At 34.4% G+C, this 19278-nt stretch overlaps 1 protein-coding gene across 1 annotated transcript in view; it reads left to right on the forward strand.

Annotated features, from left to right (window-relative positions):
• The window catches only part of GSTCD (glutathione S-transferase C-terminal domain containing), a 128363-nt gene that overhangs the window by 12178 nt on the left and 96907 nt on the right, over positions 1-19278 (forward strand). Inside the window, exons 4-5 of the mRNA XM_053561185.1 lie at positions 4821-5072; positions 7553-7646. Coding sequence (XP_053417160.1) covers positions 4821-5072; positions 7553-7646 — 346 coding nt within the window. The remainder of the gene's footprint in view (positions 1-4820; positions 5073-7552; positions 7647-19278) is intronic.

Consider the following 19278-nt stretch of genomic DNA (forward strand, 5'->3'; position numbering starts at 1 on the left):
ACGGGGTCAACTTTGTCAAGCCAAGGTTTGGATTACCAGAGGTCAAAATGAGAAGAATAAGGGAAAATGCCCAGTTCTGCTAAACAAAATAAAACCAAAGCAGCAGCAGGTAGTGGCTGGGTTTTACGTATGAACCTGCCTCATTACCCCCACCCCCCACTCCAGCAGATTCTATATTACTTTGCAAAGTTAGCTCTTGGTGGCCCAGCTGCTTAGAATGGGCCTGACAAAACCCTTTCATTTTTAGAATTAGATTTAAAGTGAACAAATTCCATGGTATACACATACCACAATTTGTTAATCCATTCATGGATCTATGGGCACTTGGGCTGCTTCCATGACTTGGCAGTTATGAATTGGGCTGCAATAAACATTCTCGGGCAAATATCTTTGTTGTTAAATGATTTTTGGTCATCTGGATATATACCTAGTAGAGGAATTGTGGGATTCTATTTTGCAGCCATAAAAAGAGATGGAGACTTTATATCTTTTATGTTTACATGGATGGAGCTGGAACATATTCTTCTTAGTAAAGTATCTGAAGAATGGAAGAAAAGTATCCAGTGTACTCAGTACTATTATGAAACCAATGTATAATCACCCACAGTTTCATACAATTGATAAAACACAACTATAGCCCAGAATGTAGAAGGGAAGAGGAGGATGAGGGGAGGGGAGGGAGGAGGCCAGGTGAGGGGAGGATAATTGGTGGGACCTCACCTATTGTGTATAATGGAAGGGTGTATGTCAAATCTATTAAGAGTAGAGTATAAATGTCTTAACACAAATAATTAAGTGAGGTGAAGGCTATGTTAACCAGTTTGATGTAAGCATTCCAAATTGTATATAAAATCAGCACATTGTACTACATAAATGCATTAATGTACATAGTTAGGATTTAATGTTTCAAAAAAGGTAAAAAAATATTAAAAATGAACAAATTAAAATGTATACTTTTAAATGTTTTCTTCTCTTCGATTCATTTGCTGGACTTTCCTAGGAGATAGTATACCAAGCATGTGGGAGAAGTAGCAATGGATGGTTGTACGAGGGCAAAATCCTCCTCTTAATACCAGAAAATTGTATAGTTGGTTTTCAGTTGTTACTGGTAAACAGCTACATTTTGATAGAGCTATTTAAAAAATTATTCTCTTATGAGACAGGCTGCTATTTTATAAAATCTTTTTGTAATTTGAATGCTTACAATGTAATTTTCTATCTCTTATAATGCTTTGAATTAAGTTTTTAAAAAACACGTACATCTTTCTTAGCTAAAGTAAAATTATTCCTCTTTTAGAACGTTATTTTTGAGCACAAACACCTCCTTTAGGGTTTCCTTTAACATAAAATTGGGAACAAAATAGGGATCACACTATTAGCTGGCCTATTATACAAATGATAGATGCCACTTATTTGGTGGTAAGTTTGTTGGTGGTAAGTTTATGGATTTTCCATATCCCCGCCTATGCATAAGGTCCTTAAGAGTTTTAAGTTTTCACTTAGGAGTTCTAATTTATAAGTGAAGAGTAGAGAGCAGGGATTATATTTTCATTTAGATAGGTTGTTTACTTTATTCCCTTGTTTACACTACTCACCTAAACATCTATGAATTATGACATGTTTGCAAACCGTAGGCATGACTACAGAAATTATATAAAATAATCACAAAGTATTTTATATATAATAAGTGATTGAAGAGAAATGCAGAGGAGATATTTTGCATAGATATAGTAATTTCTCTTTTTATTCAGACAGTTTACCCTTATTACAATTACCTGCAGGAGTCACATTTCATTTTGTGTTCTTTGTAGCAAGAATTTTTTACCATCTCAAAAAATTTTTCAATTTATTTTTATTGAGATACAAGATCTCAGTCTCTTGCCTAGCCTGGAGTGCAGTGGCACAATCATGGCTCAAACTCCTGGGCTTATTAAAGTGATCCTCCTATCTCAGCCTCCTGAGTTGCAAGGACTATAGGCCTGCACACCACTGCACCTGCTAAATTTTTTTGTATTTTTGCAGAGTAGTGGTGGTGTAGTCTTATGTTGTATAGGCTGGTCCCTAGCATCTAGCCTCAAGCAGTCCTCCTGCCTTCATCTCCCAAAGTGTTGTGATTTTAAGAGTGAGCCACTGCACCCAGCCCCATCATTTTAAGGATCAATTGTCTTTATTTTCTTGTCCTTAAAGAATTCCATGGTTTTGCTCTTATGACACAAGTTATTTTTCTTTATTCATTTTATAGGAAGAAATTTAATTTTAATTTCATAGTTTGCATCAGCCACTTCCTTAAATATATCTTCTTGACTATAACGAATATGGTTTGGTACCTCCTAAACTGTCCGTATGTTAGTAGAATGGCCTGGCATATTGGTTAAATGGGTGACTTGTCCTACAAAATAAAAATTCTCAATTCTTTTCACATGAGTTATTATTATTTGATCAAAACTTATTTTCAAAAGGAAGGAAAATTGCCATATTCATCTAACAAATAAGAATAAATCACTAACAGAAAGTAAAGTGACAGAAAATAGAACATTTCTTCTTTGATTAATCATGTCTTAAGCTCAATTACCTTAGCACCTAATCTGTTTCCAAGCAATTAAGAATTTTGGAGAGAATTATACCCAAGGCGACAGCTCGAGGCTCTGTCTCAAAAATAAATAAATAAATAAATAAAATGCTAATCTATAAAAAAGATATTCTCTTAATCACACTAGCAGTCTTTTTCAGTTCCAGATATTTATCATTTTATCTTCATACTATTTTACTTTAGTGAAATGTTCTCCTGACCTTAGTTTTTTTTAAAATATGGTTCTGAAGTATGCTTTTTACTCTACCAGTAATATTGTCTAAACTTTACAGTTTGTACATTCAGAGAAGATGGCTTCACATACACACAAAAAATGGAAGTTTACGTCACTATTAAAATAAGTGCAAACTTTTCATTTCCACATTTCTCCACTAAGCAGGAAAATTTCTCTTAGGCTGCTTCCAGATACATCCATGATTATAGACTCTGTATACATAATTAAATTGTGATAATTTGTGATAAAATTAAATTGTGATAATTTTAAAATATTACATAATTTGCTTTAAAGAAGTCAGGACTTCAGCGTACTTTTTCTCTATTAGCTACTTAAGCTAATTTTCATAAATAAGTAACATACTAGGCATTTGATAACATTATCCATTCAACTCTCCATATTCAGTGTGTTAGGAACTTATCAAAGGTATTGAAGGTTAGGGATGGTAGGATATGTGATTTGCCATGAATTATATATGAATGGGTTTCCAGATTTGAAGAAAGTTGATTTTGGAGGAGTTCTTGGAGAGGGTTAAAAATATGCTACCAGTGAAAGATGATAAGGCATATGAATGCAAGATATAAAATTTTCAAAAATGATTTCCAGTCATTTATAAATGTTTACAAACCTTGTCATTGTTACTTGTATTGATTCTGCTTGGTATTCTTTCTTTTTCTGGTGAGAGTTGTTTTCCATTGTATGAATGTGCCACCATTTTATTCATTCACCTACTCAGTTCCAAGTTTTGGCAAATGTGGGTAAAGCTGCTATAGGCATCTGTGTTCAGGTTTTTATGTGGACATAAGTTTTTAACTCATCTAAGGAGTGGTTGCATGGTCGTATAGTAAGATAGCATTTACTTTTGTAAGAAACCGTCAAATTATTTCAAAGTGGCTGTACTATTTTGCCTTCCCACTAGCCATGAGAGTTCCTGTTACTCCACTTCGTCACCATCATTGATGATGTTGGTGTTCTGGATTTTCGTCATTATAATAGGTATGTAGTTGTATCTCCTTGTTTTAATTCTCTAATGAAATATGATGTGAGCATTTTTTCATAATAGTAAGATGTCTGCTTATATCTTTTGCCCATTTTTTATTGGGTTCATTCTCTTCTTACTGAGTTGCTTTAATTTTTATATTATGAAACGAAGGATAAGACTGTAAGACACATCACCAAGGAACATATACAAATGGTAAATAAGCTCATGAAAAGATGCTCAACATCATTAATAATAAGGAAAATCACAGTGAGATACTACTACACACCCACAAGAATGACTAAAATCAAAAAAACTGGTAATACCAAGTGTTGACAAATTGTGGAGCCTGGAACCTCCATGGATTGCTAGTGGAAACTGTAAAATAGTCTGACCACCATGGAGAACAATTCGGCAGTTTCTTTAAAAGCTAAATATACAGTTACCGTACAAGCTAGCAACTTGACTCTTAGTGTCTACTCCTAAAAAATGGAAAACATTTCCACACACACACTGGTACACAAACATATGTAGTCATAGTATTTGTAATAGCTAAAAAAATGGAAACACGAAAATGTCCATCAACCAGGAAATGGATCGGTAAATTGTATCTGCACAATGAACTGTTCACAATAAAAAGAAAGAAACTTGATAAATGTAACTATATGGATGTACCTCAAAAACATAATACTATCATAAAAACACTTTATGATCCTATTTATATGAAATTCTAGAAAAGGTAAAATTATAAACCAAGGAAGCAATTCTAACCCAGGAAGATATCAGTGGTTGCCTACAGCTGATGATGGGAATAACAATTGACTACAAATAGATGGTTACAGGGAACTTTTTGAGGTGACGTTGTCTTCTGGAACTAGATTGTGGTGATAGTTACACAACTGCATAAATTTACTAAAACTCACTATTAGAACTGTGCATTTACAATGTGTGATTTTTGTGGTATGTAAAGTTACCTCATTACAGCTGTTACAAATAAACAAATACATAATAATGTATTTTATCCTTTTTCTGCCTAGGTAATTATCTGCCAGAAATATTCTGAGAAGCTGGTAGAATTTCCACTGCTGACCTCTTGGTACCAGAGGATTCAGGAAGTGCCAGGAATAAAAACAGCAGCTTCTAAGTGTGGGATCCAATTTCTTCATTTACCAGAATTGTTGACCTCCTCAAATGAACAGCATCCAAACTTAAGTGAAGTCCCAGACGTAGAAGAGCAAAATGATCCTTTATTTATAGGAGGACCAAGACCTACTATGACCAAGTTAATGGTATTTGAATTATTTCATTTAAATTTTCTTTGAAAAATTCCATGTGAATAATGTTGCTGAGCATTCTATCCCAAACTGTAATTATTTGTTAACATCATTTTTGTTATAAATTTCATTCATGGCTATCTTACATCACTCTTTACCAATTAATATTTTTACTAGTCTTTTACATTTAAGCAACGTATAATAAACTGAAGAGTTTTAAAATGTATGTTTGGAGTCAAGAAAGTCACAATGTATACTTTGAAAAAGAATTTTTCTTAAAACTTTTCTTATATTCAGGACATTACCAAGTGATCACACGTGCTCAAGTGTATTATTTTAACTTATTTACCTATTTATTGCAAGGTTTTGGTCTCAGCCGTTTTTAGTTTGAGATGATGATTTGAAGTTAAAGAAATTTAAAGAATGAGTATCTCAATTTATTTTCCAAGATTTTATCTAAATTTACAATTCTGGAATTATTTGAATTTTATTTTTACTTTAATCTTTGATTTCAATGTGATTGTAATAAGAATGCATATGATTTATTTTTTTCTCTTTGGGGCATAATTTGTTTTTCTTTTTTTCCTTTGAGACAAGTTCTCCCTCTGTCACCTGGGCTAGAGTACATTAGGCACAGTTATAGATCAATCTGAAACTTCTGGGCTCAAGTGATCCTTCTGCCTTATCCTTAGCTAAGACTATAGGCATAAACCACCATGCCCAGCTGATATTTTTATTTTTTGTAGAAACAGGTTTTGCTATGTTGCTCAGGCTGTTCTTGAACTCATGGACTTGTCTCAAGCAATCTCCTTACCTCAGCCTCAAAGAGTGGGATTACAGGCAGGAGCCTCTGCTTCCAGCTTCATAATTTATTTCTAATAGTACTAATTGTAAAGTTTTCAACAATGGGCTTTCTTTTTCCTACCATTTTAAATAATCTGCAAAAATGTTTTGCTTTCAATAGATGATTTGAAGATTTATTTGAACAGAGGAGAATTCATGAAATAAGTTATTCTTCTGAGTTGCACTGGAAAAATATTCATTATATTTCCCTACGTGGATTAGGAAGTGTTTGAGTTTTGTAGTTAATAGAAAGTTTACTTATTTAGAAATGCGAAAGAAAACTTAGGTAAGGATATTGATGCCTTAACCCTTCAGCTAAAATCCATGGCCTTGATAAAATAATGGAACAGTTGATTTTGGAAGTTATCAAGGCATGTATAGATTTTGATGTATTAATTAGATATTTTCACTGCTGAGGGATTTCTGGTTCACCTCTTGAATACATATAAGTGTCATTATTTGATAAAAATATTCTAAAATCAGTAGTGAGAGTTGAACAACTGTGAATATTCTAAAAACCACTGAATTGTATGCTTTAAAGAGTAAATTTTATGGTATATAAATTATATCCCAATAGAGCTGTATTTTTAAAAGATCCTAAGGTAGGAACAAGTTTATTGAAAAGTGGAAGAGCAGTAAGGTCAGTGCGGCTAGACTAGAGTAAAGAAGATAGGAGAGAGAGATGACATCATAGATGTTGATCTTTCTGGAGGCAAACTGAGTGCTCTAGACGTCTAGGCCAATAACTATATCTCTAGCTCTAGCAAAAGAATATACTATTTCCTTTGGGAGACAAATTAAGCTAGTTTTATGATGGAAGTATCTCAGACAAACTGATAACAGAAGGGTTTAATGCTGGATTCTCAGCAATTTTTCTTTTGACTTGGTTATTCCTTGGTTATTTTAAAGATAAAAATACCTGGCGATGTGTATATATATACAACTATGGGATGTGGACTTAGAATGTATTTGGAAGCAGTCTATGAATCTGTATGTATTCCATGTACTGTCTATAGATCAAATAAATAAATGCATAACTTCTAACTTGAGGAAGAAGCTTAAGAAATTTTTAATATGTTGAAAAGTGGTCTCATTCTTGAAAACATTGGGAACCAATTGGTTAACCAAGAGAAATCCTTTTCTAGCGATGTTAAAGGCACTTGTGAAAGACTGGTATGAGTGATGTTTTAGGGATGTGTGTTAAAGTGGCAGCTTTTTAGTATTCTAAGTATAGTTTTAGGCGTTAGCAGTTTTCAAATATGTAAAGACAGACATTGATGGACATATGCAGAGTCACTTTTTTATTATCTCTGTGTGGATTGTTTTTGATAAAATTTTTATCTTCAGGTGACATTTCTCTTTTATATCCAGTAATTTCTAGATAGCTTATGCTATGTATTTTTTATTAATAATTTTAAAATGGTATTACTTTTTATTATCTCAAAATAAAAAATAATAGGCAAGTAACTTTCCTACCAAAAAGCCCAGCATATTGTATTTTTTATGTAATAAATATGTATTTGGGGGACTCTCCAGTGACTATTACTACTTATGCTCATCTTCACCAATGTACAAAATAGAAATTTGGACTTCAAAAATGTAATAAGAGTTTATTAATTCATTAATTGGAAAAAGGATATTTCCTTTTCTAGGAAAAAGGCATTGAAGTGATGTTTTCTCCCCACCCTTGCCCTACTTGGACCCTTGATTGGAGTGGTCTCCCTGCAGCAGTGAGCCCAAAGGAAGGTGAGGTGTTTATTTCCTTGAAGTTTTACTTATAATCTGGGCATTTCCTTCAGATCTGTCTTCCAGTTCTCTAGAACTCTTTTTGGCTTTATCTAACATTCTGATTATATTATCCATTGAGTTTTCATTTTCTTTTTATATGAATAATTTTATAGATACACATCACTCAGATTTAATATTTCAAATACTGGTGGCATCTGTGACTCAAGGAGTAGGACGCCAGCCCCATATACCAGAGGTGGCAGGTTCAAACCTGGCCCTAGCCAAAAACTGCAAAAAAAAGAAAAAAAAAATTAAAAAGAAAAATATTTCAAATACTTTCCTGCATTTGTTTCATCTATTCCTTTTTTGTTCTTTGCTGATGTATTTTGAAAGAAGTCCCAGTCAACTTTATACACACCTATAAAAAATCTTGAGATCTTAAATAATCTAATGCCCTTATCATACCTAGTAAAAATTAACAAATATTCTGCATCATCTAATGCCCAGTACCACATATATTTCCCCCAATTGTTTAAAATGTTTAAAAAATATCTTTATATTGTTGAATTTGTAGTTAAATGATTATATTTTTCATTGCTAGAAATTATATTTGGTTTGTTTTTGATAATAACCTTTTCCTTGTTTTGGTTTCCTCTTTATTTTTAAACATAATTATTTTATATTCTGTGTCTGTTATTTCTAATAGCTGATGCTCATTGAAGTCTAATTCTGTTTTTTGTTTATTCTTTTGACTTCACTTCTGATGTTTTATTTCTCTGTGAATTTTGTAATTTTATATGGTGAATTCATTTGGGGGTTGCTCAATATGTGGGGTTTGGAATAAGTAAATTCCCACAGAAAGGGATTATATTTGCTTATGCTACGCATCTCAAGAAACTAGAACTTAAGACCACTCAGTATCATTTCCAGCTTCAGTTTCAGATTCTTTTTAAAATTTCTTACCTTTATTGTTCTTTGGATTAACACATGGTCATTATATATGTGGAATACAGTGTGATATTTTGATACATGTATGCAATGTGTAATGATCAGTTAGGGTAATTAGCTTATCCATTGCCTCAAACATTTATCATTTAAAATCTCTTCTAGCTATTTGAAAATATACAATAAATTGTTATTAATTATTGTCACCTTGTAGTGCTATAGAGCACTATACTTTATTCTTTCTACCTGGCTATAATTTTGTATCCACTAACCAACCTCTGACTATATCCTTCTGGCTATACCCACCCCCACCCCTAGGCTCTACTCACTACCATTCTACTTTCTAATTCTAAGAGATCAGCTTTTTAACCTTCCAAATATGAGTGAGGACATATGATATTTATCTTTCTATGCCTATCTTCTTTTACTTATTATAGTAATCTCCCAATTATGTAACACCTGTGGGTTGGTAGATTCCAGACAAATGTAATTTCCAGTTGCTTGAGAGTTACTATTAAAAGTACGTCTAACTAATTCTATGCCCCATATTGTACCATACATAAACACTGTATTGACTTGATATTATTAAAAGTAAATTAAGACAAATAAAAACAAACTTCACTTATTCTAACCCAATTTTACTGTATATAAAACAGCTTTATAAATATGGTGTACAATTTTAGTTAAGTGGCAGTCAATATGTTTTTCAACTTTACTGCCATATTTTTTTTAACTTCACATAACACACTTAGAAATATTACATGGAACACACAAGAGCCGTGGGAGAGATGCATGAAGCATCGAAAGCATTGGCTTATTGACTGTAGGGCACACCATAAACTAAACTCTTTTGATTTTTTTTTTCTTTCTTTTTTTTTTTTTGAGTCATGGGCCACCAGTTGCTTGAGTTCCAGATGACAGGGAGTTTACGGTATGATGTCCTCCAAACTCATCTATGTTGGCTTGAATGACAGGATTTTGTTCCTTCTGATGACTAAATAGTATTCTGTTGTATGTATGTGCTACATTTTCTTTATCCATTCTTCTGTTGATGAACATTTTGGCTACTGTGAATAGCACTGCAATGAATATGGGAATGCAGATATTTCTTTGATATATTGATTTTCTTTCTTTTTGGATATATACCCAGCAATGGGATTGCTGGATCATAGGGTAGTTCTATTTTTAGTTTTTTGAGGAAACTCCATACTGTGTTCCATAATTGCTGAACTAATTTACCTTCTAACCAACAGTTTGTAAGAATTTCCCATGTAAGTTCCCTTGACAGCACTTACTATTTTATGTATTTTTGATAATAGTCTTTCTAACCAGGGTGAGATGGCATCTTATTGTGGGTTTGATTTGCTTTTCTCTGATGATTGGTGATGTTGGCAATTTTTCATATACTGTTGGCCATTTAAATGTGTGCCCAGTTTTAATGGGGTTTTTTATTTGCAGTTGAGTTGTTTAAATTATTTGTACTCTGGATATTAACTCCTGTCAGATGAATAGTTGGCAAATATTTTTTCCCTTTTTGCTGATTATCTGTGTTGATTGTTTCTTTTGCTGTGTAGATTTTTACTTTGATATAATCTTATTTGTCCATTTTTGCTTTTACCTGTGCTTGTGAGGTCTCATTCATAAAATAAACAAAATGTCCAGAAGTATTTCCCTTATGTTTCATTCTAGTAGTTTTATAGTTTTGGGTTTTGCATTTAATCTTTAATTCATTTTGATTTGATTTTTTTTATATGGTGAGATATAGGGTCTAATTTTATTCTTCCGAATATGGACATCTTATTTTCCTGGCACCATTTAACAAAGAAACTGTACTTTCTCCAGGAATGTTCTTGGTATTTTTGCTGAAAATGAATTGACTGTAAATGAGTGGATTTATATCTAAGTTCTGTTGGTCTATGTGTCTGGTTTTATGCCAGTACCATGCTGTTTGGGTTACAATAGCTTTGTAGTATATTTTGAAGTTAGGTAGTGTCATTCCTTAATTTTTGTTCTTTTTGCTCAGGATTGTTTTGACTCTTTGGGCTCTTTTCTGGTTCCATATGAATGTTGAGATTGTTTTTTCTAATTCTATGTAGAATGTCATTGTTATATTTATGGAGACTGCATTCAGTCTTTAGATTGCTTTGGGTAATATGGACATTTTAACAATATTGATTCTTCTAATCTGTGAACACAGAGTATCTTTCCATTTTGTGTGTGTATGTGGGTTCCTTTCAATTTCTTTTATACATGTTTTATAATTTTTATTGCAGAGATCTTTTACTTTGGTTAAGTTTATTACTAAGTATTTTGTTTTTATTTGTAGCTATTACAAATGGAATTACTTTTTTGGTTTCTTTTTCAGATTGTTTACAGTTAGCATATAGAAATGCTACTGATTTTTGGATGTTGATTTTTGTATCCTGCAACTTTACTACATTGGTAGAAAGTACCTGGGAATGGCAGCACATTAGTTTTCATTTGGGCCCTGAGGTGCAGGGAACAGCACAGCCTTGACTCCACTTTCCTAGGAGATGAGTGTTTCTGCAGCTCTAACTCTAGGAGGCTAGTCAAGCTCCAGAGAATCAGGGTACTAGTGTTGTTTAGCTTGTAAGATGGGCTGTCTCAGCTCAGCCTCTGCTCTGTTTCCATGGGATGCCAAGTACTATGTCAACTCAGCACAGGATGTGTATCTGCTCAGCTAGGCCAATACCACTTCTGCAGGGGATGACATACCTCTTCAACTCAAGCCAAGAGTCCCTGGCTATCTCATGTGGCCTTGGCACTGTTTCCCTGGGATGCAGGGTACGCATCAGGTTAGGAACAGGTGTGTGACCATTCAGGGATGCAGGACACTGCTTTTACTTAGGCCCTGGTGAGAAGTGACTGCCTGGGCAGCAAAGGTATTGTTTTCCTAGGAGATTGGATACCACTTCAGCTCAGGCACAGAGGGCAGTGACTGCTTTAGTTGCCAAGACATCATTTCCCTGGGATGGCTCATGTTGCTTCAGTTCCAGCCCAGGTGGGCAGGGTTATGCTGTGAATAGATGTGTGTGGAGCAGCTTCCAAGGCACAGTTTTCTTAGGAGATGATATGTAGCTTTAGCTCAGACCCTTAGTGGCAGGGTGCAGTTACAACTGAGAAAGATAGATGGATTGGTACTTCCAGGGCACCATTTTTCCAAAAGGGATTGTGCAACTTCAACACTTGCCACAACTGAGGACTGGGAAGGATAAGTGAAGCAGCTCCACTGCTGCTTGGGCCTTGGGGAAAGGGTGTTACATCTGGTTGCAGCTCTGCTTGGGGATGTTGAGCCACCCAGTCGGTGTGGTTTGCCAGTAGCTTAGTCTCAGAGATGAGGGGCTTCATGCAAGGCACACTCTAGCAATAGTTCTCATTCCAAAATGGCATTGTGCAGTAGCACACAGGCTATAGGAGGCAGGGCACAGTGTAGGCTCTTTGTGGGGGTCCGGAGAGCACAGCTATGTGGCCTCCAGAGCACTCTGTCAGGTGGGCTCAGTGCCTGTGAGAACTGCAGAGGACCCCAGTGGTGAGGAATGTAGGTGTCCAGTGTGTTTCTGGGGCTTTGGGACATTCTTGCTTACCTTTTCCCCACAGGGAGAAGTTCCTCCTGTTCCCAGCTGGTCCCTGCTGGGGGATGGGGTAGAGGAGGGGAGGTGTTTCCATCTGTTCCCTAGGTGGCTATCCTGAGTTTCTTTGTTCACTGGAGTTTCCCTTACTCTTTTGAAGTACTCCAGTGGTCTCCTTTAGTTATTTTCATTAAAATAAAGTTGTTTATTCATTGTTGATGCTGTTGTTTTGGGGATGGTGGGTGCTAGGGGCTTCTAGGGGCTATGGCCCTCTTGCTGACATCCTAAGCTCAGATTCTTGTATCATTTTCCTTTGTCATTGGGCTAGGCTTAATGCATCTTTTCAAAGGGAATATAGCTTTTCAAAGTTTCTACTTTCATGTAGTAAAAATTGGTTCTGACTCTCCCCCATGCTAGAGATCAAGGACTAGTCTTTCTTCTTTGCCCTACTGTTAAAGTCTAGATATCTATTATTAGCAAATATCTTTAGGGCAGCCGTGGTGTCAGTTCGAGATTATTACACCAATTTTCAGCCACCCCCCACTGTGTTTTTACTCCTCCACATTTTTGAGACCCTATGGATTTTTCTTTTTCTCATGTAAAGGATGCTTGTTGAATTTTAAATACCATTTTTGGGTGTTTGGGGATAGGGAATTTTTTTAGAATAGTTCATGTTTTATTTCTTCAACTATTCACCTATTCTTTAGTTTTATATTTAGCCAGATGTAACTTTTGATTTTCAAATCCCCTTTGAAAGAGTTTGCCTTTCCTTTTCATATTCTTCTTTTGTGTTTTGCTGTGTAATATTGCCTGTGTCTCATGAATCATTTCTATTCTATCAGTCATGGAAATAATTTAGAATTCTCCCAGAATAGCAGATTATGTTGCAGAATTAAGATCTCTTCCTCAAAGATATTTTATGATAATAAAATTGATTTTCCTGTCTCTTGCTAATTTTATGCAAAAGCAATCAGTAAGGAATTTGTTAGTGTTTTAATTTTACGTATTTTCTAACATTTTGAACAAATTAAATGTTTACTTTATGGTGCTTGCAGTTGGATTGGGTTGTATACACTTTAGTCATATTATAGATTTGAATAGGCTAAACTTACAGTTTGCTAGATTAAAAATATCACTAATATTTCTATTTATCAGGAAATGAAAGCAAAGCAGAGCTTTCCAAATGCCACTTATTAATATGAGCATCAATTATATCAACTACTAATCAAGGAAATCTCACATTAAAAATACATATCTGGTCATTTTTTTGATTAAAGTTCATATCTAACAGAGTTCATGTTTTATATTACTCATTACAGCCCTGTAATTGGATCACCTTGTTTTCACGAACATCATGACAAAGGAGCAGCACTAACAGCAGAGCTATGTGATTTATTCACATTTCATTCATCGTTTCCTAAAGGACTTATAGTCTCTGTTAAACTAAGGCACAATTGTGGCAGTTTTAGATCTGTTTTTAGTTCTGGTAATTTCAAACTTTGCACGATAATGGGATCTTTATGAAATGAGATTACTGTGTACAGGTGTGGAGGGTCACCATGAAAATGTTCTCAGAATTTGTGTTCTTATACTATCTTTTAGCAGAAATTGTATTATAATAAGATTTTATTGGTACTGGTTTATATGTGTCTCAAAGACTGACTCTGTGTACTGAATCCATCAAATTACATCAAGTTTTTGGTGCATATTATAAGAATTATTTTCTTTACTAACAAAGCCTATGTTAATCCTCATGATGGAATCCTAATATGCTTTCTAGTCTGTTCAATTTGCCACTCTCTACTCGCACTTATTTTTCTCCCCACATATTACATACCATCCTCTGAACATTTTACTGTTTCTTTTAAATGACCTCTGTTTACTATCTTTATGTCTTCCTTCTTTGCACTCTCCTTGATTGTTGATTTTACACTCACTACCTTCATTAAGCCTTCTGCTATGGAGTCAACCTGCCTGAGTTTGTAATCTGGCTATAACGACCTAAGTAGATAACCTGTGGCCAGATAATCAACTTTCCTATATTTTGGTTGCCTCAACTGTAGAATGGTGATAAAAGTACCTTATGGGACTGTTGGTACATTCAACGCATTAATATATAAAACACTTAGTACCATGCCTACTACAATGTAAATGTTAAATATTAGCTAATATAGGAATCAGATTGAATTACTCCCACTTAAAATTTCTTTAGTACTTTCTTATACTTCATTTTTGGTACTTACATTAAGCCATTAAGCTTCTCTTACACTCCCCCCCCCTTTTTTTTGAAACCTAGACTTACTCTGTCACCCTGGGTAGAGTGCTGTGGCATCATCATAGATCACGGCAACCTCTAACTCTTGGGCTCAAGCAATCCTCTTGTCTCAGCCTCCTGAGTAGCTGGGACTACGGGCTTCTTCCACAGCGCCCCACTAGTTTTTTCTATGTTTTGTAGAGGCAGTGTCTCACTCTTGCTCAGACTGGTCTCAAACTCCTGAGCTCAAGCAATCCACCCACCTCGACCTCCCAATTCTAGGATTATAGGCATGAGCCATCGCTCCTTGCCATCTTCTCTTACATTGTAACTATTTATGTACATCCTCCCTGTGGATAGGCACTCAATGATTTTTTTATTAAAATATAATGAATTGAAACTATGAATCCTTTTTTAATTTTCCCAACTTCCACTTAAACTAGGTAACTCTTTGAATTCTTTTATCTCCTATAGGCTTAAAAGGCTAAAATAATTGAGATTTCATAGTTTGAAGAAAATAGAACTAAAAAATTATTATATGTTTACTACTATGTATTTGGGGGCAGTTCAGGCATAAGTTGCAGACATTGTTTTCTTTTACTCCCCAATAATTATGACCTAAAACATAGGACATTCTCTTACATAAGTCATAATACAGCTATCAAAACAGGATATTTAATATGGTACGTATTGCTATCTAACCCGCAGTCTAGTAGATCATGGCACATTTCATTGTATGTCTCTTTAGTCTCCTTCAGTGTGAAACAGTTCTAGCCTTTTTTTGTCTTTTAAACCATGGACTTATTTTGAATAGTTCAGGCCAATTTCTTGTAGTATGTCTCAGTTTGAGCGTGTCTCATGTTTCCTCATGACTAGATTCAAGTTGTACATTTTGGTAGAAATACCACAGAGGAGATGTTGTGTCCTTCTTAGTGCACCCTATCAGGAGGCACACTATCCCACTGATACTGATTTCAGTTAAAGAGATCTCTGCCTGGTATCTTTCCTATAATTTTACTATTTTGCTTTATTGAATTAATAATTTGTAGGGAGATACTTTTTTTTCTTTGAGACAGAGTGTTATTCCGTTGCCCCATGCTAGAGTACTATGGCATCCCTGCTCATAGCAATCTCAAATTCCTGAGTTCAAGTTATCCTCCTGCCTTAGCCTCTCAAGTAGCTGAGACTATAGGCACTTGCCACAACATCTGGCCAAATTTTCTAATTTTTGTAGAAATAGTTTCTTGCTCTTGCTCTTGCTCAGGCTGGTCTTGAACTCCTGAGGTCAAGCCATCCTCCTTCCTCAGCCTCCCAGAGTGCTAGGATAACAGGTGTGAGCCACCACACCCGGTCTATAAGGAGATGCTTTGAGGTTATGTAATATCTTGCTTTTATATACTAAAAGCAAGAAATTACATTTGATGCTCTTGCTTATGACAGTTGCAAAATAGTGATCTTCAACTTTGTCATCCTTCTGTATTTATTATTTGACACTATAAGAATTTTTTTCTCCTGTCCTATTTCTTTAATATTAGTATCAGCTCATGAATTTTTGTTTTATTAAATGAGTTATAATCAATCACTGTTATTCTTTATTTTAATTCCTAGGTTGTGAGTCCCTTTAAGCTAGATTCTGATCCTTTGGAAATGCCTAGTCCTCCTATGACCAATTCCTTAATTTCTGGTGTAACAAAATATTATAGGCTCATCTTATTATTTTCCTGTCCCAATCCTAGAGTCAGATGTTTCTACAAGAAGCACTGGTTCCTTTTAGTAAAGAATGGCATTTAGAAATTAAGATTTGGATACTTGGTGTGCTCATTACTAATGAAGTGTTATAGCTTCTAGGTCATCTCAGCAGAGACATGTATTTTATATAAATCTATTAGGATCTATTCCTATCCACCCACATATACAACCATACACATCAATATTTACTGATATATCTATACTATCTTATATCAAAAATCATGAGTTTATAGTGATATATCTAATTTCAATCAAACATGACTAGAAGTTTTTCCAAATTCAGTGATCTGTATCTGTCTTTTCCAACAGTAAAAATTATAGCTCCCAACTTCATCATTGCGTTTGTTAATTTTTTGTGTCCTGCAATGTATTAGCAGTAGTTTCATAATTGCTATGCCCACATCTATGTGAAAAATATGCCTACTAGTAGAATTCTAGATAGTTTATAGTTATTTTCATCTTTGATGTGAGAATGTATATTCAAAGTTCTCATGCAGATAATTATGACTAGATATCTCTGTATAAGATGAATTCTATAATGTGAATAATGAAAGCTTTAAGTTAATATTAATCGTGTCCCCTGAAAGAGAGACACAAATAGAGATTTGGTTGTGATCAAATTCAACCAACAACAACCTCCTACTTCACTGAGAACAAGCAGGCAATTGCATACTTTATTACTATTTGTTCTCAAAATACCTGTGTTACTTCCTACTCTGATGAACTAGGATAAATACGATTTGAGAACAAGTATTCCTTTTATTTATTCCAGAGTTATCTGCTGAATATAAAAGAGTGAATGGATAGAACAGAGCTGGCCCAAGCCAAACCCTCCATGAATTATTTCACTGTGGACTTGTTCTGTTCTTCAGTAGTTCTTAAGTGAGTGGTTTCTATATTAGGAGTTGCTATGAGCTCAGAATAACCTTATCAAGCTGTAGGAGGGAGAAGAGTCAGAAGCATGATGTCACAAAAGAGAAAGAAGACAAGAAGATAGTTGCTTAGGTGTTGTTCCAGTTATAATCTTTTATTCTTATATTTAATGTTTTGCTGCTTCAGAGACATAGTTCCATTAGGTATACTGAGGCCTTAGTTTTGTTTTAAAACTACATAAGAGCATCAATCTTCCAGGGAGAGTCTCATGGGGATAGTGCATAGAAACCTTAAATATTACTACCCATTCACCCTCACCCCTGCCATTTACTTTAGAGTATAGTTGATCCTTGAACAATTCAAAGGTAAGGGTGGCCGACCCCCCCCCCACACAATGGAATTGAAAATTCACTTTTAACATTCGACTCCCCAAAAACATAACTTCTAATAGACTACTGTTGATTAGAAACCTTATTGATAGCCTAGTGGACTGACACATATTTTGAATGTTATACGTATTATATACTGTATTGTTACAATAAAGTAAGCTAGAGAAAAGAAAATGTTATTAAGAAAATCATAAGAAAATATATATTTATTATTTATTAAGCAGAAGTGGATTGTCATAAAGGCTTTCATCCTCGTCATCTTCATGTTGAGTAGGCTGAGAAGGAGGGGGAAGAGGGTTGGTTTTACTGTCTCCAGGGTGGAACAGGCCCAAGAAAAACACATATAAGTGCAGTTCAAACCTGTGTTGTTCAGGAGTCAACTGTATATACTTCTCAGTTGAAATAAAATAAGAAAATTTAATGCCAGGGTTTTACCAGAAGGTAATATTAAGGTCCCTCCTTTCCAGGGGTCTTTAAATCTAGTAGATGTCATTTCGGGGATAGTTCTATAGGAACTCTTAGAAGAAGAATTAAGAACTGGTATATTCTGATTTCTTTTATTTAGATTGCTGATTGAATTTATGGTTCTAAGGGAAGATGTAATTTTTCAATTCTAGTGGTAGATTATATTCTTTTAGTAGCAAGGTATTTATTTTTACTAACCTTTATATATGACTAAGGTTTTAAATTAAAAGCTTATCCTGCTGAGGGTCATTTATGTAAATATTCAGGTTTGTTTTCTGTAATATTTTATGGTAAAAAGAATGAATTGATCCTTGGCGTTAGGGAAAAAATATAAAATGAAATAGTGATCTACAAATAAAAATTGGCTTTAATGCAAAGTCTGTGCTGTGCTGTCCCCCCCAACCCCTTTGTTATATGCTTCCATAAGCCAGCAGGAGCACCCCTCCTTTCTTCCTCCAGTAGAAGTGATTAGGTAAGTAAGGGTAGAGTGTTTCCAAGGTCTTTGGAGAGAGTTGGCAATAAGGTGGAGAATAAAAGGGCTAGAGGAGGCTTTTCCCCTCTTAGTGATTTTTAACCAGGTTCTTATTAATCTTCAAGTATATGGCAAATATGTAGGAATGTTATTTATTGCTATTGTTACCAAAAGACCAGGGATGTTTAAAAATTCACCGTAACAAAGAATCATCTCACCCATAATGTCAGTAGTACCTTCCTTGGGGGAGTCTAAAACACAAAAGCTTGTTCTAGGACCTTTCCACAGGAATACTTGGATACTCCTCTGCCCTAAACCATTGCTTTTCAATTTAAGATAGTCATCAGAATACTATTTCTTTGTTTATGTCAAATTTTTTTTATAACTTAGTTGTTGGCCCAGAGTAAGTCAGATAAAATCTCATACATACCTCTGTCATTTACTAACTATGAAAACTTCTACCTTAGGCCAATTATATTAGCAAATACAAATAAAAGTATCCTGATAGTATAAATAAAAATAATTACCTCTTTCAAGAAAAAAAATTTTTCCCTAAAATACTAGTTTTGGATTTTTATTTTTTCTACTTCACCATACTAGAAGAGACAAAAATTAGCAAATTTCTTTTCTCACTTTTAAAACATTCTCCAGTGAGACAATATGAGGATATATTCTCTTCAATATTTTCTCTTTATATTAAAAGACTTTAGATTATAAAGCTGATACATTTTGAACTTTTTGGCATTTAAAATACTAAAAGCTCACCAACAGAATGAGATCAAAGGTTTGGGGGTTTTATTTCCACTTTTCTGGGAAAAATTTCCCGAACATAAATATTTTTCATTTCTCTAAGTTATACTTAGCTGTGAAATTCAAAACCTGACAATATTTGACTCAGAACTCTACAGAGTTT

Source organism: Nycticebus coucang, chromosome 1 (genome assembly GCF_027406575.1).
Source record: "Nycticebus coucang isolate mNycCou1 chromosome 1, mNycCou1.pri, whole genome shotgun sequence".
NCBI lineage: Eukaryota > Metazoa > Chordata > Mammalia > Primates > Lorisidae > Nycticebus > Nycticebus coucang.